A 22,676-nucleotide genomic window follows, 5' to 3' on the forward strand; every position below is an offset into this window, starting at 1 on the left:
TCCGGCCCATTGTGCGCTGCCAATGTGTGTGTGTGTGTGTGTGATGACACGCGGCTGGACGGGGGGGGGGGGGGAGCAGTCATCAGACCCGTCGCACGCTCGTGAGGTCAGTGCGCTCCCAGCAGGCACTGTCACTGACGATTTGTTATAACTGACGATGGTGTGGATAGAAACCGACGCATACAGGAGCGGGAGGGCTAGGTGTAATAATAATGTAACCGGCTGATTTGTTGTCTGACAGTGCCTTGAGTGGTATTTAGTAGCAGAGTGCAGACTAATGGCCATGATGGTGGCATATGCACACTGTTTTATAATCCACTTGTATTATACTTCACCATGACGTATTAATAGCATTATACTCCACCGTGAGATATTTCATATTTATTCCACCGTTAGCTTTGTTCCTGCACTTTGTTCAGCCATTAATCTCCATTGGCCATCGCAAGAGGCGTCAATACGTCCATCACGGTTTATTCAAGAAGCGCCAGCAATGATGTTAGAGGTACTAAATACTAAAAATGATGATGCATTTTACCATGCCTCACACTGTGAGAATTTTAGTCTGCTCCCTCTCAAATGATGTTGTTCACTGTCAATTTATTTTCGTTTTTGCTTCCACCTACCGCCATCCCTTTCTCTACCCCTCTCCATCTCTGTATCTTTTCCAGCCACTCTCCCTCCTGTCCTCCTTAGTCCTTATATCTCGCTCTCTGCCTTCCTGTGTGTCTGACTGTCTCTGTCCATCCCTCGCCTAACGATATCTCCCTGTTCTGTCCCACAGCGACTTCAAGGAGTACACCACCGACACGACCGTCAAGTTCATCGTCTCGATGCCGGAGGAGAAACTGATCGAGGCTGAGGAGAAGGGCCTGCACACGGTCTTCAAGCTGCAGACCTCCTTCAGCAACACCTCCATGGTGCTCTTCGACCATATGGGAGTCCTCAGAAAGTGAGTTTGTCTGCGGGACCACAGGCCGCGGCTGGTTGAATATCTGAGCCGGTTTTATAAAACTGGGTTTGACGGCAAGTTTTTGAAGTGCTTTACAGGTTTCAAAGGCATTTCAGTATCGGCGAGTTTAGAAGTGTTGACGCCTTTTTTGTTGCGCCGATAAGTTTTGCTCTCGACTTTTCAATGGCTTGCCACCCTGTCACCGAGAACTAATGTGCCGAACTTTACCAGATTTGATAAAAGAGGTGTGCATTTGACGGTTCCTGTAAAAGGCTCAGAAATTCCTGGTTCGAGTTTCGTGAGTTTCGTATATACGTGTACAAATATCAAGGGCAGTGCGTGACCTGAAAGGCGTAATGAACCAAAGGCAATGTTCATTATCCCGCTATTATTACATTATTAACACCTCTGCTAAGCTGTTTCTGCGCTGTTCTAGACAGTCTGTATCTCTAACGGACCCTATTGCGATATATGGTGTCTATATTTATGCTTCCACACCACATTAACCTTTCTTGCGTGTTCTGTACAGTCCGGATCTCTACAGATATGTCGGTATTGCTGTGTGCTTAATGACTCAGGAGTCCCCCGGGTAACCTGACCGCGTTCTGCCCAATAACTGCACTCGGCCGGCTCACGGTACGAGCTTTGTGTCATTCCCGAGATGCGTGTCTGATATCCGTGTCGATATCTTCACATCCTTTCGGCGTATTCACGTGCTGGTCTCGTGACGTCAATACCCTTCCCGTACGACAATTTACTCCGTGATCCTGTCGTAATGTCAGACCCGTCCGTTTCTTCATCCCGTCCCGTCCCGCACGCTCTGTGTCTATCTAGCTTCCTGTCCCGTCATCAGGGTGTCATACTCCATCCCACCCTGTACGCTGAATGGTCTTGTCCTAGCATCGAACCCCAACCTGCCCAGCGCACTGCCATTCTAGCAGTCCTATTTCAACATCTGTGTCACATCACATCCCGTCCCACCTGGCTCATTGACTAGTCCTGTCCCACTGTCAGGCTGTCCCACCCACCCCTTTGACTACTCCGTGCACCTTCGACCAGGTATGACAACGTGGCCTCAATCCTGCGCGAGTTCTACACTCTGCGTCTCGAGTTCTACGACAAGCGGAAGGTGCACCTGGAAGGACTGCTGGGCGCCGAGTCTTCACGGTTGTCTAACCAGGCCAGGTCAGTTCGACGGAGGACCGGGGGAGCTGTGAGACCACCTTTGGAACCAGGCTAGGTCAGTAGCGAGGGAACGCTGTTGAGAGGGTAGCGGGGAAGATGATACCTGACTAGACCAAAAGCCGATTTCAAACAGGAAATTGAAATTATAGAATTTACAATCTTTGTAGAATTGTCTCTGAATTATAAATGGAAGTTTCGGCGTCGAGTTTCTTATGAAAATGAATTTATGAATTTAAAATGATTTCTGGTAGTATCAAACCTTTTCTTAGTAATTGCAAGCATCATTTCTTTTTCTTTTCTTTTTTCTTTTTTATCCGTCACAGGCCGGCTGCGCAGAGGGGTTGTTAGTTGGGGGGGGGGGGGGGGAGGAAGAGAAGCGGTTCTTCCACCGTGATTGCGGGCGGCAGTCTCGAAGTGGCCGTATTTTGGCGGCTCTAACAGAGCAATCATCATTAAGGTGGTTAGGTGATCCGACCAGTGTGTGTTTGTGTGGATGGCTACTGGCGAGGTGTGCGTGGAGTCGCAAAGAACCACAAACAGCGAAGCTGGTCCGCCAAACGAGAGAAAAAAGGCCGCGGGATGAGGGGCTTCTGCTGTTGGATGAGAGGATTTGTCCGGTATTTTCGATTACTTGGCACTCGGCCGTCGTTTCGTGTTGGTGTGTGTTTTTTCTAAAAGTATCTGGCAGAGGGCGATATGTTGGAACGAGGAAGAGCGTGTCTTTGACGCGCACATTACACAGATTGAAAGATCGCCGCAGATCGCAGCAGCTTTGTAGCGTTGGCATCCTTCAGCTTGGCAGCCTCCCGTCTGTCCTGGGGTGGACGCTGCATTCAAATGACACCAATGTATGGACTGAGCCCCGCCGAGTCCGTCCAGCGTCGCCCCAGGGCCGTCCGAGTGTTGTTTTTGTACGCTACCATAGGCCACCGTCCAGCCCGCCCACAGATGGCTATATGATTGGAACTCGAACCCCCCAGGCGACCGCCTGTGTCCCGGCGAGCCGGTGCCGCGGGCAGCAGTGGTCGGGGGCTTGTGGCAGGATTACTATGGCCGCAGACAAAATTTCAGTTGAGTGTGTGACTCGAATTCGCAATGTTTTTGTTTATGTTCGCCGTTCGCAGCTGTGACTTGATTGTGGAAATTTAGTGAGGCACCAAAAATAGTAGCGCAACTTCCCTGCCATATTTCTTCTCGAAGGTATGAACAGGTTCCAATCAAATTTACCAGATGAATCATGGTGACAATCAAACTTGATTAACCATGATAATCACTATATCATTGTCGAAGTCGATATCATAGCGGTTATGAGCAACGCAGCTCTCTGACTCATTCATCTCTGGATACGGAATGAATTGAGAAGGCGCGGCGACCGGAAGGTAGGCGGGGAAGTCGCTGCGTTCTCTGGACTCTCTTCTCCGTAAGGAAGCTATCAGATAGGAGCGAACACAGCCGTAGTCAATTAGACTGCAGAGCACGTAGCTTCAATACGGCCTGTTGATGTCCCATTCGATGAGGGTGCACTAACGTCATATGCGATGTCGCGGTGAGAATATATGATTGTTGGAGCTAAAGGCGACACTAAAGCGACACGCAAAAGAATAACAGGCGTGAGATGGGTATGAGTCTGGCCCAGTCCTTTTACATGGCAACGCTGAACAAAGTAGCGGCTTCTCTCGAGCGGAAAATAGCCAGACAGAACTCAGCATTGCCGTGACGAACTAGTGGCATGGCTGAGAGTCGGCAGCATTGGAATATGAAGCTTAGCCGCCGGTGTATTTCCCCAGTCGTCAGTGTATCATTGCCGCCACTGCACCAAGATGTAACCATCTCAGCTCGACTCGGGGTCGAAGGGCGGCCTACGACACCCGCGGGACAGCTCCGACGGCCCGATGGACCCAGTGCCGCCCCCGGGCTGTCAACGACCCCATCGGCCGCACCTGCCGCCCGGATTGCACCTTTGTCATGTGGACCGACGCGCCGAGCGACCGGTCGCTGCCGCCGCCGGCCGTATTGGTTCCCGACTGGCCGTCTCCTGAGCCGGCCGAGGGACCGTCCGTGGTCGGTCAGAGATTATTGGATCGGCGCAGCACAAACATAAACCGGCGGAGAGGAGATCTGACGTTACCAAGCACCGGCGCACTGTACCAATAACGAATATGGCCGTGAAATTTAATAAGGCGTGTTTGTAATGTGGCCGCTGCCCAGCGTTGTTTTCTTATGACGGAAATTGGCCACTTTAACGCTCCAATTTTTCCGACAGGGTAATTTGTACTGGCTACTCGCTGCTAAAGGCGTGTGGCTTATTGGTTTGAATGAAGATTTTTCAATAGGGCTCATGACGTTTATTAACCCGCGCCCGGCTGGGGGTCCTGGATTTCCACGCCCTGCTGGGGGGGGGGGGTGTTTGAACACCCCCCCCCCCTTGTAACTCGGCTCCTGGGCCACGTAGCGTTACGCGGAAGGCGGCGTTCGAAAGAGCGTCAAAAATAATGACGAAATCACTTCTGTCAATTTTTTGGTCAGGTCAAAGGTCAGGTCACCAGAGGTCATTGAAGGCAAAATTTCGCCGATTTCCAGATCGAATGTCGAAAATTTCCAAGAAGCCAACGAATAACTCGGGAACTAATAAAGCTACAGCGCCGCGGAAAAGCGCATTCGATAGCCCTATTAACGCCCTTTCTGAGCAATTATGTCAGATTTGACCTAACGTCAACGGTTTTGCCTGCAGGGGGCAAAAACTGCAAAAATAACCGATTTTTTTCGGAAACAGTTTTTCTGCAATAACTTTTGACCCAAGCCTTGTACGAGCTTACTTTTACCGGCATCGTGTTCCTCTCGTCAAGACGCATCGAATGAACTATAACTTGACCTTGGAAGGTCAACTTGAAAATTTGACCTCAGGTCAAGGTCATGACCTGACCGGAAAGGGTCATGTTGCATATCAGTCGATCCGTATCGTCTAGCTGAACACATCTAAGGCGTTTTCATTGCTCTAGCATGCCTCTATCAAAAGTTATTTGCGAAAAACTGTTAGATACCATTCGTGACCTAAGATGACCTCAGGGCATATAATTATACAAGGGTCACGAACACCATTTTCATGTTCAGTGTGTCTAAAACACTTGTAATTCGGTGTTTGGGAGTGTTTATAATGTCTTTCGTCCAAAAGAGGCGCATTTCAATTTTCTCCCATTGCCTTATAATGGGGAGGTCGCAAAATTGACCTGACCTTAGGTCATCGATATCAAAATTCTGAGATATGCATTTTGTACATGCTATTGCTCTTAGCAATCGCTGAAAGTTTCAAAGCGATCAGTCACTCGGTGTAGCTATGACAGACATTGAAACTTTTTATGAGGTGAGGTCACTTCAAGTGACCTGGTGACCTGACCTTGAATGACCTTGGTCTGAAATTTTCACAACATGTGTAGAATTGATGTATGATAAGGTGTACCAAAAACGGCGGCGCTCCGCGCCGCCGTTTTTTAGATATTCGCGAAAAACCACAAGGGGGGGGTGTTCAAACACCCCCCAGCAGGGTGCGGGTTAATATTTCTGGCAATATGTCTGGCAATATTCTGTCTGGGGTGATCCGTAGAAGTGTTTCATCAATCCCCCGCATCTGTCACTGGTGAAACACCCGTCCCATACCACAAAGCGCGCTGCATTGTGATTGCAGTCTGATGGCCCCTGCAGCCGTGCCGCCTGGTTACAGTTAGCTTACTGAGCTAGCCAGTGTCAGGGGTCTGCCGGGAAGAGTGGGCATCCTCTAAACCCCTTCCCAGAGGCTCCGCGCTGCGGTGTTCCATCTCGCCGGCTCGGACTGGCTCAGGCTCAGGTAGAGGACGCAGTGGCCGTCTTTGCAACATGTGGCCTCTAGTAATTAATCTTCCGGATCTATTTAATTTGTTGGTTTGTGTTATTTGTCGTATCTGGCCAGTTTTTGCTGGCCACTGCGTTTCCCCGTGTCTTTCCTAAGGGGCAAATCACGGCGGCTTATGTAAGGGTTACGTAACACCTGTTTGTTGGACTGCTTTTTTTTCAGCTAGGACCTAGGTAAATATTTTCTCGGTACGTGCCGGTGTGGCGGCCGCTGTTTCGTAGCTGGGCTGGATGTGTTGACCCGCGGCTCCTGCGAGAATCGAGCCGTCAACATCTCTCAGAGTCGAGATTGATAGATAATTTTCTCGTGCTCGCCCGGCCCCCGCCGGCTGCATTTTCTCGTTTGACTTTCTGGCACGCCCGGATGGAGGCAATATCGTAGTCCGGAGAAACGGTGCGTGTCACCGGCTCGGGGCCGCGGCGGTGACAGGCAATTCAGTGGAGGGCGCGCGACCACCGCCGGCTGATCTTTTCACCGGCGCCCCACTGCCCGCCGTCAGTTGGTCGGGTTAGACTCGCTAATAGGAAATCGGCACAGTCAGAATGAATAGCCGTCTTGGAAAAGGGTGAATGTGGTGTGTATTGGAAATGACGCGTGAAACATGTGCTTTGAAGCGATCGATTCCGTTTCAATTGATAAAAGCTTTATCTGTCTAGCAAGGCTTGTGTCGTACGAGCCTCGTATTTGTACAAAATCGGCTTTGTTGTGTTGAATTTTTGCTGGGGTAACAGCTGCTATGGTGTAAAGTAAGCCTTCGATTCACCTGGGCAGAAATGAAACAACCTCACATTCCACCTACAAACGTTTGTGATTGACCCTATTGTCCAACGATATTTTAGGCTTTTATAGGTTGATCAAATTAAACTTCTTATGTCTTTTGCTCCTTGCATTGCCGATACCAGCAAGTTGAGTCTGGTCGCCATTTCTCCTCTCCCCGCCCAGAGCCAACATAACTCCCTTCTCCTGCCGCGCAGGTTCATCCTGGAGAAGTGCGACAACAAGCTGACGATCGAGAACAAGAAGAAGAAGGACATGATCGCCGAGCTGGTGAAGCGCGGCTACGACTCGGACCCGGTGAAGGCGTGGAAGGTGGCGCAACAGCAGCTGCTGGACGAGGAAACCGCCGTAAGACCGACGGGGGTGTCCTGGGGGGGGGAGGGTCCCTTGGAGGAAGCTTTTTGGGGTGTGGTTTGTAGGCGGAGGGAGAGAGGTTTGATAGGTAGGCGTCTGGGACAGGTGTTGCGTGGGCGTCCTAGAGCAGTGGCGCATCCGAGCGAATGGGATGCGATATGTTTATATGTGTTGTAGAAAGGTTGGCTGTCATGCCATGCTTAGTACTCACTCAGATAGCTATAATACTGCAGAGACTATTCAGAGAGAGTGAGGGCATTGCACTATCTAATCAGACGTTTGCTAAGAAAGGAAGAAAGGTAGGCGACGCGGACAGATATAAATAATCGTCAGATAGGTCACATGTGACAGGAAATACTGCAGGAAAGGGCACCCCGTAAATAACCGAACAATAACTGACATTCGTCGCTCTCATGATATGCTCAGAAATCGATCATATGATTATTATCAGCATAGTTACTACGCGCGTATTATTATCATCCAACACTGACGGCACGGGCTGGGTAGCAGCGGCGTGAACCCGGCGCCGGTAATTGCCTGCGTTTGTCACACACCCACCATCAGCACCGAATATCTCCGCCGTGATGTATGCCGCCCGTCATCTCTCTCATATCTGCGCTCGCCGCAGACATTGCCGTTTTTTTTTTTTTGTCGTGGTCGTTCCGTTATCTCCTTTCTTGGTTCTGTCATTATTACCCATTCGGTGTTTTTTCCTGCGCTTCTTTATTTGGCATGTGCTAGCACACAATAGTGGTATGTGTGTTTCTGGTTAAGATGGATGGCGTTAGTTCTAGAGCGGAGTTAGATGTGTCTGCTAGACGCTTACTTCATCATGAGAGATTGCTGACTTCTGACACAGGCACACAAATGTAGTTTTGATTTCATTAATTATTTCATTATATAAAGTTCATTACACTAGGCTGCAATTTCATTGAATTAATTTCCGGCGTTATGCGGAAAGCTATTGAATTTAGCTTATTTAATGTAATCAGCCTTAGTTTCGGACACACGGTTTGTGATGTGTGCGCTCCTTCTGTGTCCGCATCTGTTACAATGCCTCTATGACTGCCCGCTGAACGTTCTCACAGTGGTCTTTGACTCCCCCACCCTCCACGACTCTCAGGCTCACACAGACTCTCCCCCTCCAGGACTCCCAGGACTCGCACAGACTCTGACTCTCTCCCCTCCCCTCCCAGGACTCTCAGGACTCCCAGGAGGAGGAGGCAGCTGCGCCAGGCGCGCCCGACTTCGACTACCTGCTCGGCATGAACATGTGGATGCTGACCAAGGAGAAGAAGGACGAGCTGCTCAAGAAGCGAGACGAGAAGCTTCAGGAGCTCAAGGTGCTCAAGTCCAAGTCGCCGTCAGACCTGTGGACCGAGGATCTGGACGCCTTCATCGAAGCGGTGAGTGACGCAGATTCGGTCTCGGGCGCCGGGATGGGGGTGGCTCGTGGGTGTCGTGAATCCTCGCGATTTTCGCCTGTTTTGTATCACTAGTTGTGTGTGTGTGTTCCGATTCGTGTTGAGTATTGTCTTACCATCCAGTTTTGAGTTTATTCTATCATAAGCTTATTACTGAATTTGTTAACTTTGGCAATGTAAACTAAGTATTGTTCATTCTGCTCAGCTTTCCCAGCAACGCGGCATGCCGTGAAAATTTAATTTGGCCCGGAATAATTTCCATAAATATTTCAGTGAACTGGCTTCTGCATCAACATTTTAAAGTGGTTGAATGTCAGAGCTCGGTTCACAAGATGTCACGCTTGAAGTTTATCTTGAACAATGAGCGTTTTAATATTGCATTGTTTCCTGTGGGACTCTACCCAGATATGACAGATTCACCATTTACAGTGCTGTGATATAGATATATAAACAAAGACATCATTCAGCCGGTGTGTCTCTATGTCTCCCGTTTGGTGTCGCCGGCTGGTCACTGGTTTTCGTTAGCCCTGACCGGCCGGCGGCGGCGCGGGCGGCCGGACCACCCGTTCCGGGAGCCGGGTCTTTTCTGTGGCGCGCGCCATCAATCTCTGGCCGGTGTTTTTCGCTCGGCGGGCTGAGGCCAGAATTGGCTCCAGACATAGCTATCTAGCAGCTTGATTAACACACGCTAATGTGGGTGGGGATCCTGGGATAGTCCTCTTCCTCTCTCCCCCATTCGTCCCTCCCTCTCTCCTCTCTCTTTCGTTCGGGCTCACTTACCCATTAACAGCTCTTACTCGTAGCCAATTTAGCTAAGATCTGAAAAATTATTTTGTCGCTTATATCTGTCCCTATAAACGATGCATTGCTGCTTAACGGGTGGTTGCAGTAGGCAGTACCTATTGAAAAATACTCTGTGAATCGCGCTACTCTAAGAGCTTCCGCTGCGCTGTGGCGTCTTTGCTACATCGCTGTGACCTCTTTGTGACTTTTGACTTATGTGTGGTGCCTAAGTGGCACAATGCATAGGTCATCCTCGACTTCTGACACTTCTTGTGACACCTGTGGGCACCCTCCGGCGTTTGGACGCCCAGGGTCGTCATGACCTGGGCGTCATGAGGCGACCTCGTCAGAGGCGACCTCGCTGTGGCCTCTGTGTAACATCCCTGTGACCTCGCTCTGACCTCTGTGACCTCGCTCTGACCTCTCTGTGACCTCTCTCACTCAGCTGGACGCCCAGGAGCAGAAGGAGCGAGAGGACGATGATGCAGGTTCCAAGAAGGCCAAGGCGAAGGGCAAGGTGGCCGGCGCTTCCAGGAAGGTCAGTGACCGCGTCGACTACAATGGTGCGGGCGGGCAAGGGAGGGGAGGGCAAGGAACAGCGAGTGCCACTTACTCTCACCATTTTTGTATTTCTGTGCGCAATCGGAATGGAGGCACTCGCCTAATGCTTTCTGAATGGGTGACATTTTCGGGAGCGTCAGTCAATAATGCCGCCACTTGGGCACTTTTCGGAGATTCGCACACACACTGGGCTGAGTTCTGTTGAGTGGAGCGCATTTCGTGTCAAAGGAGATGGAAATTCCGTCTCCGGGCCCTCTTTCGCCGGTTCTCGTCTTTGGCAGAGATGGAATGGCAAAGGAAAGTCGCTGGCTAATAGTGGATGCGCATCGGATTTGCATTTCACAAGGTCTACAAAGCTCAAATTCAAAGGTCTGCACTTTATTGTGAGAGTGAAAGTTCAGGATGGGCACGGATCTCCCGGGCTCGTGGGCATCACGGCTATAAAAGTGCCGGCACGTTTGATCCGAAAAGTCTCATCTGTTTTCATTTCACTTGGTTCTTTGATGTCGGCATGTAAATAAATCCCAATAAACTGTCGGGGCCAAACCAACAACGTGACAGCGACAATCGGCTTAGCGTGCTGTGTGCTGAAATATCCAATAGCGTCAGATTGGGCGGGTTTTATCGGTTCGCCGCGGTGATAGGGGCTGAGGATCGCCAGTGGGCATGATTGGGGACCGGGCCGGGCAGGGCTGCGAGAGTGAGCTGGGTTTCATAGGGGTTGACATTGCTCTAAGGCTGAGGAGATTCGAGGGAGCTATTCCCGGCATAGGGCTTTTTTAGTTGTGTTAACATTTCTTATTTAGTTCTTTGACGAATGACATTATTAATCTTTTCTTTTAGTGTTATAGCTTTAACCTAATTCAGTTTATTCGTCGTTTTGAAAGAAAGCCATTTCCTAGTATTGATGTCGCCAATCACCGAGCTCTCGTCCCATGAATGCATCTGCCCCGAAGGACAGGAATAGCGCCGTTCGTTTCCGTTATGAGCACTCGAGAAGGCTCGAAAGTGAGACACGACCATCCCGAGCGTCCCGGACGGAGGCTCGTAAAACACTGAGCAGCTCAGCGTAAAACTGAAAATGGCCGCCCAATGTATACGACCGCTCAGTGCCGAGCGCCGGCCCGACTCGGCTCTGGTTTACGATCCACATTGCTCTATCCGTCTCTCCGAGATTCGACACTGCGCCGGACAGCTAATATTGTCACTTGTTTTACAGTGGAGCTGTCAGCGTTCGGATCATGCTGACACACTCAGTGTAAAATCCGTCTTTCCAGCTTGACTGCCTTGTCAGCGCTATTTGGGGTCCGTTTACGCGTGTCTGCCGGCCGAGATAGGAGCTGGGACGGCCGTTTGGGCCGCGGGCGAGTCTCCAACAAACGGCCACAGTGACCAGCTGATCACATTTCTGGTGACTGGCCCACGCCAGTCGTGAGACCCGCCGTCATTGATACAATGTCAGCGTGTGAGCGCCCGTCGACATATATTCCCGTCAGGTGACCTGCCCTGTTCGCCGACAGACGGCCGTCGTCGAGTACCTGCCGTCGCCGTCTGCCCGCCGCGTGGCTCCCGTCGTTACTGCCGACGTCAAGAAGCGACTCGAGGCCGCCCAGAACAAAAAGGACGGCGTCGTGCGTGGACGAAAGAGGGTGAGTGTTATAATGAGGTGACGGCGCCCCAGGCACCGGCTTTGGTCTCCTGTCAGAGTCGCCGTGTGTTGCTGTATTGATCCTAACCTTGTCAAAATTGCAACTTGTTTTTCCTACATTATTTTACAATATTTTGTTGCCTCCGGTCAAATCTGGAAGCAGGGCGGGTAGTAATTTTCAACGTGGCCGATAGGACCAAAGTTTCTTCTAATACGGCTCGTCATCGTTTGACAATATTCATTTTTACGATGTTGGAACGGGCCACTTTTGGCGGTTTATGTTCTGCCGGGGAGGTGTTTTTCGCAAAGGTGTCACCTCTGGCATCTACTTACGTGGCCGCACGTAAGGCTAATGCCGTTATCATGTTGACAATCTTGTCAACATGCTGGCTGATCGCAGCTGAAATTGTCACGTCATGTTTTCGTGCGTAACTGGCGTGGACCATTTGTGCGCTGTTCCTTCTGCACGTAAATTTCCATCCATCTGACCCTATAAGTGGTGTTCCCGCTCTCTCTCTCTCTCTCTCTCTCTCTCTCTCTCTCTCTCTCTCTCTCTCTCTCTCTCTCTCTCTCTCTCTCTCTCTCTCTCTCTCTCTCTCTCTCTCTCTCTCTCTCTCTCTCTCTCTCTCTCTGTCTCTGTCTCTGTCTCTGTCTCTGTCTCTGTCTCTGTCTCTGTCTCTGTCTCTGTCTCTGTCTCTGTCTCTGTCTCTGTCTCTGTCTCTGTCTCTGTCTCTGTCTCTGTCTCTGTCTCTGTCTCTGTCTCTGTCTCTGTCTCTGTCTCTGTCTCTGTCTCTGTCTCTCTCTCTCTCTCTCTCTCTCTCTCTCTCTCTCTCTCTCTCTCTCTCTCTCTCTCTCTCTCTCTCTCTCTCTCTCTCTCTCTCTCTTTCTCTTTCTCTTTCTCTTTCTCTTTCTCTTTCTCTTCCTCTCTCTCTCTCCTTCCTCTACCCCTCTGTCCTCCCTGCGTGCGGTACTGGGCCGTGGGAGCCATATGCGCCAGTGTCCCATCCGTCCTGGTGGCTATTGTTGTCCGTAAAGTGGTGACCGGGCCGCGGCCTCGCGTGGCCTCACGCCGGGGCTGAGCTGGGGCAGAGGGCCGGAGGGCAGCACTCGCAGCCTTCCGGCGGTGGCGCTTCCCGTTCCTGGTCCGTGACCTCATGAGGGAGAAGGAGGGTGCCAGAGATCCGTCTGACGCCGGGGCGGGAGACGACTGGCTGAAGTGGCGGGTAAACGGAGGCTGCTGGTGGCTGATTTTTTATGAGGAAGGAGGGGAGGTGTGATAAGGCTGGATTGAAGTTGCGTCTTGTGTTTATCGGAGCTGGTCAAACGTTTTTCGTTGCTAGCAATTACATGTCTCGTCATTTTTTACACGCAATTTTTGGTTAGCGTTAACTGCTATTGTAAGCCAAAACTGTCCAAATCACGAGTTCAGCTTCAGATTGCAATGTCAAGTTTGGATCACGGCTCCAAATTGTATTGTTTAGACGTAGATGGAGAGCTGATTCTTTTTAAGTTTTTAATGGTTTTGCGAGTTTATTTTTAGTTTGTGTTCGCTCCTGAAAGATCATATTCTTCGTTCGATATCATTCATCCACAGAAATCACGACCGCCTTCGACTCGACGCCCCATCGAGCTACTTGGTGTAGGTGCTTCTGAGAGCCTTTCAAGCTCCACGTCTGTTCTCTATAGCCCTTTATGAAGTTACCGGGAATCGAAATTGGTTCTGCAAAGTTGAGAGGCCGAATGATGAATTCAGTGCCCGCGACCTGTCGGGAAGACCCTGTTGTCCCTTACCCGTCAGTCATCGCTATCGAAACTTTTCCAACCTTTTATCCAAATATGATGGAACAACGCTCCGGACCTGGGATGAATGTTGAAGCAATGAGTGTATTTTTGCAGGGACTGTTCGTCGCTGAAACGTATTTCCTTACATCTGCTACGTAGTGGCAGGCTGTCCTTATTAGCTTCATTAACTTGAAGGACTGGTCTAATTTCATACCATTTTTATTAAAATCAGAGAAGCGGTGCCGTTCAGCATTTCGGACAGCCCTGGCTCGAGCTCCGATGGATTATTCTTACTATCTTCGAAGGAAATGGCCCGGTGGTTCAGACTTGGTCCGACTGGCCAGAGTGGGAGAGCGGAGGGGCCAATGTTTCGAGGACGTCCGTACGGGGCGGGGGCTGAGTGACGCGGCAGGTCCCGTGGAGCGTGCTGCTGCGCCGTTCGAACCACTCCATTGTTAACCAGCTGTGTGTCGGGCGACCGCCGTGCTGACTTCTAACTCCCTTCACCGGCATCGGCGCGCAGGTGTGCTGGGCGAGGTAACTCACGGTGTAGTTCCTGTGTGTTTGAGGAGTGTTCGGGGACGGTTGCCTTCTCTGTCTCTCGGTCTCGTCCTCTTGGTTTGGTTTGGTTTGGTTTGCTTTGATATGGCGCCCGCTGCCACGAGCACTGCTCTCCCTCTCCTCCCCTATCTCCCTCTCCCTCTCCCTCTCCCTCTCCCTCTCCCTCTCCCTCTCCCTCTCCCTCTCCCTCTCTCTCTCTCTCCCTCTCCCTCTCCCTCTCCCTCTCCCTCTCCCTCTCCCTCTCCCTCTCCCCCTGTTTAGCTGCCGTCCCTATCCCGTCTGATGACGGTCACATATCAGAGTCCTGTCGCCGCCGGGTCACATGCCGAGCCGACCCAGTCGTCGGCGACTCGACTGCGACCGTCGTGACCTTCGGGTCGGTAGTTACGATCTGTCGGGTCACGTCGTCTGGGCTGTTTCTCAGTCACTCTCCATCTTCCGGCCCCGCTCTGCCTCCGGGCTCGAGTCAACTGCCGGCCATCCATTTCAGAGCCGGCGAAATTATAGGGCGCTGAGTACGGAATCGTTTTAGCTTTCCAGCGTCATAAGCCAGATGCTAAAACTCACAGATTTTAAACTCACCATGCAACTGAACCTGAGAACACACAGCTGTGTAAGTTGAACAATGCCGTCTGGCGGTGAGGTCAGGCCTGTCGTACCAAGAAGTGTTTCTGGTCAGGCCCTGCATTTGTTCCGTTCTTTTGCATGACAATGCACCTATCACGCTATCATCTCGTCGATTGCCACCTGGCCTTTCTCATGCTTCATGGCGTGGCTTAGACGCCTCAACATTGAGGGAAATTAATAGCGCCCTTTGTGTGGCCGACAATCCTGTTAGGGCAGCGGCGTTGTGTGGTTATCCTGTCATCTTACAGATGGGCTGCTGGATGTATGGGAGGCGACGGATGGTGTGAGAAAGGGAAATTGGCTTTTCAGCTTAGTGCGAAGGTAACACCGATGCGATTTGCATTGGGTTGGATAACAATTTGTCGTACTATTCACCAATTCCAGCGCATTTCGTGTTCATTTGACGTTTATTCGCCGGTTTTGCCGTGGTGCTCGGTCCCGTTTGTCCTGCTGCCACAGCGCCAAGTGTCAATATTTCCACTGCGGCTCCAGGTGGCGTCATTCCGGGCTGATTCAGCGGTCACACTGTTTGTTCCTCGCTGTTTGGCCCTGTGTTTGGAGCCACAAACCGTTCGTAACCAATGGTCCGCGCCAGCTCGCTAGCTGCGTTCGACTATTGTGTAGTGATGCATTTATTCATGTAAGTCGATTGTCTATTTGTATCTGTATTCTTCTCAAATGTTCTGTGTTATTTGGGTGATGGAGTCGGGACAATTGAGTTTCCGGCGTGTTTTACACACCGCACACAACATCAGCTGCTGGGCCGTGTGGAAACGCGGAGCGAGTATGATATGTACGAAAAGTCAGACATTGTCGAAAAGTGCTGAGTGGAGTAGAAGCTTTAGTGACAGTGGATCGCTTATATCAATTCTCTCTCTTCAAAAGAGACTAGGTTGAGTGAGTAAATATTTACATTATTAGAACCATAGCATTGCTGTTTGAATAAATACTTTGTTTCCAGAACCCAAAATGGAGCTGTGATTTCCCTTCTGCGAATGTCTCTGACCCCGTTCTGTTTCTGGTCTGATCCTCCTGTCTCCGCCTGACCCTCGTCTCGTATTGACGGCAGCAGCTCTGTCCTGACATGTCACGTCAGGTCTTCGTGACCTCGTCAGTCGTGTGTGGATGGTGTACCGCGGGAGAAGTCGGATTAGCCGCGGTAATGCTGAGCAGCACGCAGCGGGCCGTCTGTCCTTCAGATGACATTGCCTTCGCTTCCCGTTTCCTTTCCTTATACCACCTAGAATGCCTAAGTTAACCTGAAATAAGGACGTCCAATATTTTTAACTTTTTGGTAATGTCGCTATATGATATAGCCAGGCATTCAAGAACAGCATCACCCTGCATCTTTTTCTTGTGTGTCGAATGATTTGCAACAAACAACGAGAAGCAAGAAAATCACCAGATCATCTTCAGTCGTCTTGTATTTTACCTTTGAAATTATACGGATCTGATGACAGAAGAGCATTTGATGTCAGTGGACATTTACGATGCTCTCGGAATTATGCTTTTTTAATTGAATGAAAAAGAAATATGTTCAAGGAATTTGAGATCATCGGAGACCTTTTCACTTCAGTGACAACTGATCTTGGTCTTTAGTATTGTGACTGGGAGTAAAAGCATTGACTTGCTTTTGCTGAGCTTTGATTGACTTTTCCATTCGCTAAGAGTGTATGACATATGAGGGGGGGGGGATTAGCTTTGTTAGGGATCTCCCAATACTTGTAGACTATTAGGTATATTACTTTTAGTTCCCGATGTGAACGTTTAGCATTTATGTTCACGTAAATCCGCATTCTTAAATGCTGACCTAGAAAGACAAATCAACATTAGTGAATGCTCTAGTCATATCGGTTCCCGAAAGCCTCTTGGCCGTGTATCCCTGGGACGCGGGGTGGCTACAATCCCTGCGCTAGTATACTGTGCCGCATCCCAGCTGTGCTCAGCGGGACAGCCTACCAGTACAGGGCGGGCGCCCAGTCTGCCTACATTGAACTTTAAACAAGCATTTTGGGAATTCGTCGGACATCACCACCACTAATGCTTGAGTTTTAATCCAATTTCAGGCCTATTTGTTCTAACTTTGCATTGCTCTTTCATCGCTGTTCAGATGTTTTGAATGTTAGTGGGCTGCGGCTGCCTACAGACTTGTCAATCTTTCGCTGTTGGTTTTGCCTCGCCAAAGGCCAGTGATTCAACGGTGCAGGACAAAGATATCTGTTTGACGTCAATGCTGACTTATCTCATTGATGGTGGCGTCTGGCTTCGTGGAAGCCTGAAAATTTGCCATCGACTGTTGCGTTCGGAATATGCAGTGTGCACAGCAATGTCGCCAATCCTAATGTAATTACGTGGCTTAGTAAGAGCACATTTGCGTCATTTCTGGTAACATACGTGAGTAGTTTTTAGTGGGACTCACCGAATGATCCTGCTGTTCTGGGTATCATGAATAACGATGCATAAATGAGGCGCGCTCCCTCGCACTGTGATTGCTCCAGTAAGCAGAAGAGCTGCTGTGTGCCGCGGTCACCTATGTTTTTCTCGGGGTACAGCTCCGCCGACCGCGCCGCCGGGGAGTCATTCTATCAGCGGCGTGGCGTCAGTCCAATCACGGCTAAACCGCAATCACCGCCGGCCGGCCGGCCGCAGAACTGCCCTCTCCAGAGCAGGATCTGCGGCCGGGTGTGACGCGCGTGCCGGCTCGCCGGCCGTCTGATGGTGACGCTCCGCTAATTGGTCCCGGTCCGGAGGGGCTAGCGCCGCCCCACTGCCCAGTCCCGGTTGACGACGTCACCCGATCCATCCATTGGTGTGGAGGTGGGTGTGAATCCGGGGTCTGCCACTCCGCTCTGGATGGTTTCGCCGCCACATCGCCGAGCACTGGCTTTCAGTTCGGGCAGGGACGGTTACGGTTGCAGTCGTGGCAGGTCAGATAGCGGAAACTTAAAACTGAAACGGACAGAAACACGGTAACGCCGCCAAAGTATTACCTGCGACAATTTCAGTCCCCGTCCATCGATGGAGTCACGGGTAATGCCGTGGTCTTCGACCCCGCATCTGTCAGCTTTATAGCACAGCTTGAACCGTGCCTTTTGTCGACGACATCCGCGCTGCTTTTTACGTTAGCTGTCATAGCTCAGTGGATGATTCGGTCACGTGTCTCCTGAATGGCGCTGGTGATGGCCGGGCTAAGGCACTCTCATGACCGCCTGCTCAACAGGCAGCCCAATTACTCGTACGCGGTCACGTCCAGAGGTCTATGTTTTAGAGGTAATTGGATAGAAGGTTTCATATGAGCTTACGAGGCGAATCGGCGAGCCCAGATGATTTGTATGCTCGCGGAATGGTTTGCACGTTGCGAATTATGATGGCAACTGAGTTGTTGCATCCATGTATAATATGCGCGATGCGTTCCAAGCTTTGATCATCCAATTAGCTGAGAGTCACCAAATAAACAAACTATTCCAATTAAGCAAACGAATTGATACCGAACTTGTGTGGTATTATTTCTTTACGGTCCCTGGCTTCGCTTGCTCAGCAAAGTCAGCGTAACACTGGGGCTAATACGCCAATATCAGACAGTTGCAGTATGACAGGCGGGATGTGGAGTGTCTCGTTTACGACAATTTGTCAGGTGTTTGCTGCAGCCATTAGCTCTGCGTGTTGTCTGCTCCGCTGCAGGACGCTGTCGGTGCCATTTGGGCTGGACGGACCCAACTAACGATGTTTTTTGGCGGCGTCAGCTCACAATTGCCTCGTTACTCGTCGTTTTTCTTTCCCTTGACCCGATCGTAAAATTGTGGATGATGCTGGGGTCGCCTGCCCGTCCCCGGGTGAATCTAGTCTCGGTTCTGCGAAGCCGTTGGCCGCCTAAAATACGGCCGGGATTTTCGGTCCCCGCCCTATGTGACCGATGGGGTTCGGGATAGATTGGAGTCGCCGCTTCCGAACCTCGTCGGTTGGACCCCCGCACCGCGCCGGCCGGCCTTCCCAATTATCGAGTAACCCAGATGGCGATATAAGAAATCGCCGTCACGTCCGACGGGAGATGGCTCGTCGGCGGGTCAGTCGCCATTTGTCTGTGGTCCTATCAGCGGCCAACTTTGGATGAGGTTAAAATAGCGGGCGATGTATTGACTTGTCATCTTGCAGTTATTAATCTGGCCAATATCTGTCGCACCAGTGCTCTTTAAACTTATACGACTGATGCTGGGTGGAACAGTGCCTTCACCGCAGTTTTTCGTGATACAACGTCAGACGCAGTAGATGTGTTCAGATCCTGGCTGCTGTACCTTTGATTCTGGCCGTACTCTCCGACACATGTCCTATTTTTGAGGCACTGCGGCCACTAACGATGCCATCACATTTTTAACGCCTTTTGAAGTCTTTTGCGTTTCAAAAGCGGGAAGCACCTACCAAATCATCCATCAAATCAGCTGATGTCTACTGATATGTGATACGATCGCTTGATCAAGTGACCAAACCTGCCTGAATATCAATGGTTATTTGAAAATATATAAGCATGACCTGTCAATACCTGTCATGACCTGTCAATATCTGTCATGACCTGACAATTTTCTGTCAATAAAGTACATTTTTCGGCACTTTTTTATTCAATATCGAGGAAAGGTCATGCTTATATATTTTCAAATAACTGCCTGAATATCGACTAACCTATATCTAAAGTCATCAATAGACATTGAAAGTGCGCTTTTATGCTGGAACCAAACATGCTGGATAAGTTTGTTACTCTAACTGACAAGTAGTTAGATACTTTTATTATAGCCTGATTATATTACATTTTTCGTTTCTTTCTTGTGATTGCAGAAATCAGATGACGGAACGGCGGAAGACGGAGATGACAAGCCGAAGAGGCAGAAGAAGGAGGGAGATGGAGAAGATAAACCAAAGAAAAAGAGGGAGCCCAAAGGTACTGTCCTGCGCTTATGCGAAATACTTTTACGGCATTTTACCCGCATTGCATTTTTGACTCCAATGAGATGCCACTTATTGTTTTAGATACAGATATAAATATTTTCTAGAAAATTGCACCGTTACAACCGATAAGGTATTGTTGAATATGGTGTTTTTTTCAGTCTCTGTACCCACCGACAATAACAACTTAGCGGGATTTTCTGTCTTCAGGCCGTCTCTACTAGAGTGATTAGTTACCCAGCTGGGACTTGTGCCAACGCAAATGTTTACATTGTCGCTGTTCTCCCTCGCTTAATCTCCCTGAGTAAACGTGCCGCGAACACGGCACGGTCGCACGTACACCGCTCGCGTCCTTACCTGCCGCTCTCTCCCGCCGCAGGCAAGGACGGCATGAAGCAGACCAAGCTGCAGTTCAAAAAGAAACCGGGCAAGGAGGCGTGGGAGACGGACTCTGAAGAGGAGGATTTCCGGGGCAGCGATTCCGAACTGGAGGTCTCCTCGCCCACCCGCGTCCGCGAGGCAGGCCGTCGTGCCGCCGGTGAGTTGGGAACGTCTAAAGGAAAAGTCGGGAAGAGAGTTAGATGTCAGTGGCGCCGGCGCGGCGTGTGATAGAGGCTGTCAGCAGAGCTGACAATACGTGATTTGTGGGTTCTTTGGGCGGGCCCGGCGGTTGGTGGGAGACCCATATGAAATCGTTGATGGAGGTGACAGGAGATGATTTGTAGTTCCGATCAGGTTTGGTAGTTTGAGAAAGAATCGACGGAATTATAGATGGTCTGTGGAGCGAGGAGTGATGGTTGTGTGGGAGGGACGATAGAAGCCGAGGACGGTGTCAGCAGGGGCTCTGCATGAGACGAACGCGCTTATTCATTCATTAACTCACGCCGTATGCATTACTGCTGACCACTAGCGGGCCGAGTTACCCTACTCCGCGTGCGTCACCGCTGTGCGTTGTAGCAGAGTTGGTCTGCCCCTGTTCCCTGCGTTATTGTCGTCCGACTATTGGCAGCGTTACCCTACCGCCGCCTGCGTCACTGCCGTCCAGTTAGTGGTTTGTTTTGGTCCGACCGGTAAGACGAGCCGCCCCCTTTTGGTCCACGCTGCCGCCGACTTAATTAGCGAGGCGCAACATTATGCCGCCAATGACGTCACCGAACTGGTAATTGAAGGCGGTGCTGGCCACTGGCTCGACGCGTTCAGATGTCTCCTGCCGTTCTCGGTATGGTTAAGAAAGGCGACCAACGCAGCCGTTTTCTGCGACAATTGAGGTAGCGGTGATCGGTTTCTGGAAGGTGACGCACCTTGGGATAGCTGAGACGGCCGCTTTCGGTTTGGCATTTGTTCGGATGGGGTTCTGTTCGTCAGGCAGTCAGCTAATTAGCTAATTTGACCGGAAACTTCTGGCCGTGTTGAACAGGATTTGCTTCATGTTGAGCGGAAACTTCTGGCCATGTTGAACAGGACTTGCTCACAACGGCTGTACTAAGACGCAGCTGCCGGCACGAGCGAACTGTAACCAGTGTCCCAAAATTGAGTTTTGTCTTGGGTGTCAGAGGGGAAAATTACCCACCAAAAAGAGGGGAGAGAGTGGAAAACTGCTGATTCGATTAGATAAAAAAGGAGTGAGAAATGACAAAAAGCATGTATTTTATTCTAGGGTGTAGACTGTTTGATGCTAACTGGGCATCCACACAACTGTCTTTCTATAGGTAAAAAATCTATGTTTTCTTAGTTGGGACTTGGGAGTGGAAAATTGTTCTTAAAAATGGTGGTGAGAGTGGAAAATGAATTTCATTTGGATGTCGTTTCCCACCCAAATAGACAAATTTTGGGACATTGACTGTAACTGAACTTTTTTGTCAATATCATCAGCAGTTGTGCTGCTCCGGAATATGTAGGATCACGGCTAAACTCAGTCTCAATCTGTAAGTTCTCCCATCTCGTCATTCACGCCACCGGCACTGCCAGCGGACCTCCCCCCCCCCTCCCTCCCCCAGCCTACTGTTTAGCGCGCTGCGTTCATTACGTTTTTGCCTAGCGGGCTAAGCTGGCACTATCTGTTTGGTTTGGTTTATGCGGTGCGGGTGCGCGCTTCCGCCGTATACTGAGGTCTTGACGGCGGCCCAGAGGCAAATATTAGTGTTGTGCCGCGCACACACACAGACACACAGACCCCCGGCCCCACACACTGCACACACGCCGCAATAAGCTTCTGCGTACGGGGGCAGCGGAGAGCTGTATTATTGACTTTGATTTTGAGTGACCGGCGGGCACGTCATATGACGCCTGGACGCGGTCCCTGGTCGGTCTCACCCTGGCCAGATACCTGGCCTACGTGATGACGGATAATGCTAGCGACCGCATTGTGACCGATTTATTGTCTCAGATGACCTTCAAAGCTGTCGGCTGGTCAACCAATACAAGCATCAGTATGTACAAGCATCAGTTCAGACATTTTTGGTTGATTGATTGATGCTGGATTGGAACACAGAATTGAGCCTTGTCGAGTTCTTATTCAGCAATCAGTTCCAAAAGCAACGATTTCATGTACTTTTCACGAATTTAATATTTCCCTGAAAGACAAATTTCGTATAGTATCTGCGTTTAATGTTTTGCAATGCGTCGATGATTGTGCCGCTCTCGAATTACATGGGATCACGGCTATGTTTAAGTTGTAACTAACGGCTAGGCTGTAAATAACCACCACCGTCGTCCATATTGGCACTCTCGCTGTCCTGTTGCGTCATCTCACACACGCCCGTTTCCTCCACAGCGGCTAAGGTCAAGTACAACTTCAACAGTGACGAGGAGGATGCCTCCAGCGGTGATGAGGAGCTGTTCGACAATGACGCCGTCAAGGAGCCCGATCATGTGATGGAGGTGGACTCTGACCTGGACACCTCGGCAGTCCAACCGCCGCCAAAACCGGCCAGGTCAGTTCTTCGGGCCTGCCGCGGGGGAGGGGGATAGGCGTTGCAGTCCCCAGTCATCGCCCGCCGCGGAAGAGGGGGTGGACAGGGAGGGGGCAGACAAGTCAGATTCGTCAGTCTTAAGCTCGCGTCCTCCACGGAGAAGGGAGCGGGCATGGAGGGACACGACGGGCATGCCAATCCTCAGACCACACCCGCCGAGGAGAGGGGAATGCGGTGGTAGCGATACTGGCGGGGAGGAGGGTTGCATGTATAGCATAGAGATGTCTGATTT

At 50.6% G+C, this 22,676-nt stretch overlaps 1 protein-coding gene across 2 annotated transcripts in view; it reads left to right on the top strand.

The window, feature by feature from the left end:
• LOC122386602 (DNA topoisomerase 2-alpha-like) overlaps positions 1-22,676 on the top strand; it is an 87,171-nt gene that overhangs the window by 33,260 nt on the left and 31,235 nt on the right. For both annotated transcript variants that reach the window (XM_043375937.1, XM_043375938.1), the window contains exons 17-25: positions 782-949; positions 2,009-2,134; positions 6,995-7,145; positions 8,348-8,557; positions 9,804-9,896; positions 11,440-11,568; positions 19,365-19,467; positions 19,852-20,010; positions 22,246-22,405. In XM_043375937.1, coding sequence (XP_043231872.1) covers positions 782-949; positions 2,009-2,134; positions 6,995-7,145; positions 8,348-8,557; positions 9,804-9,896; positions 11,440-11,568; positions 19,365-19,467; positions 19,852-20,010; positions 22,246-22,405 — 1,299 coding nt within the window. The remainder of the gene's footprint in view (positions 1-781; positions 950-2,008; positions 2,135-6,994; positions 7,146-8,347; positions 8,558-9,803; positions 9,897-11,439; positions 11,569-19,364; positions 19,468-19,851; positions 20,011-22,245; positions 22,406-22,676) is intronic.

This window comes from Amphibalanus amphitrite, unplaced genomic scaffold (assembly GCF_019059575.1).
Source record: "Amphibalanus amphitrite isolate SeventyFive unplaced genomic scaffold, NRLGWU_Aamphi_draft 000257F_arrow, whole genome shotgun sequence".
NCBI lineage: Eukaryota > Metazoa > Arthropoda > Thecostraca > Balanomorpha > Balanidae > Amphibalanus > Amphibalanus amphitrite.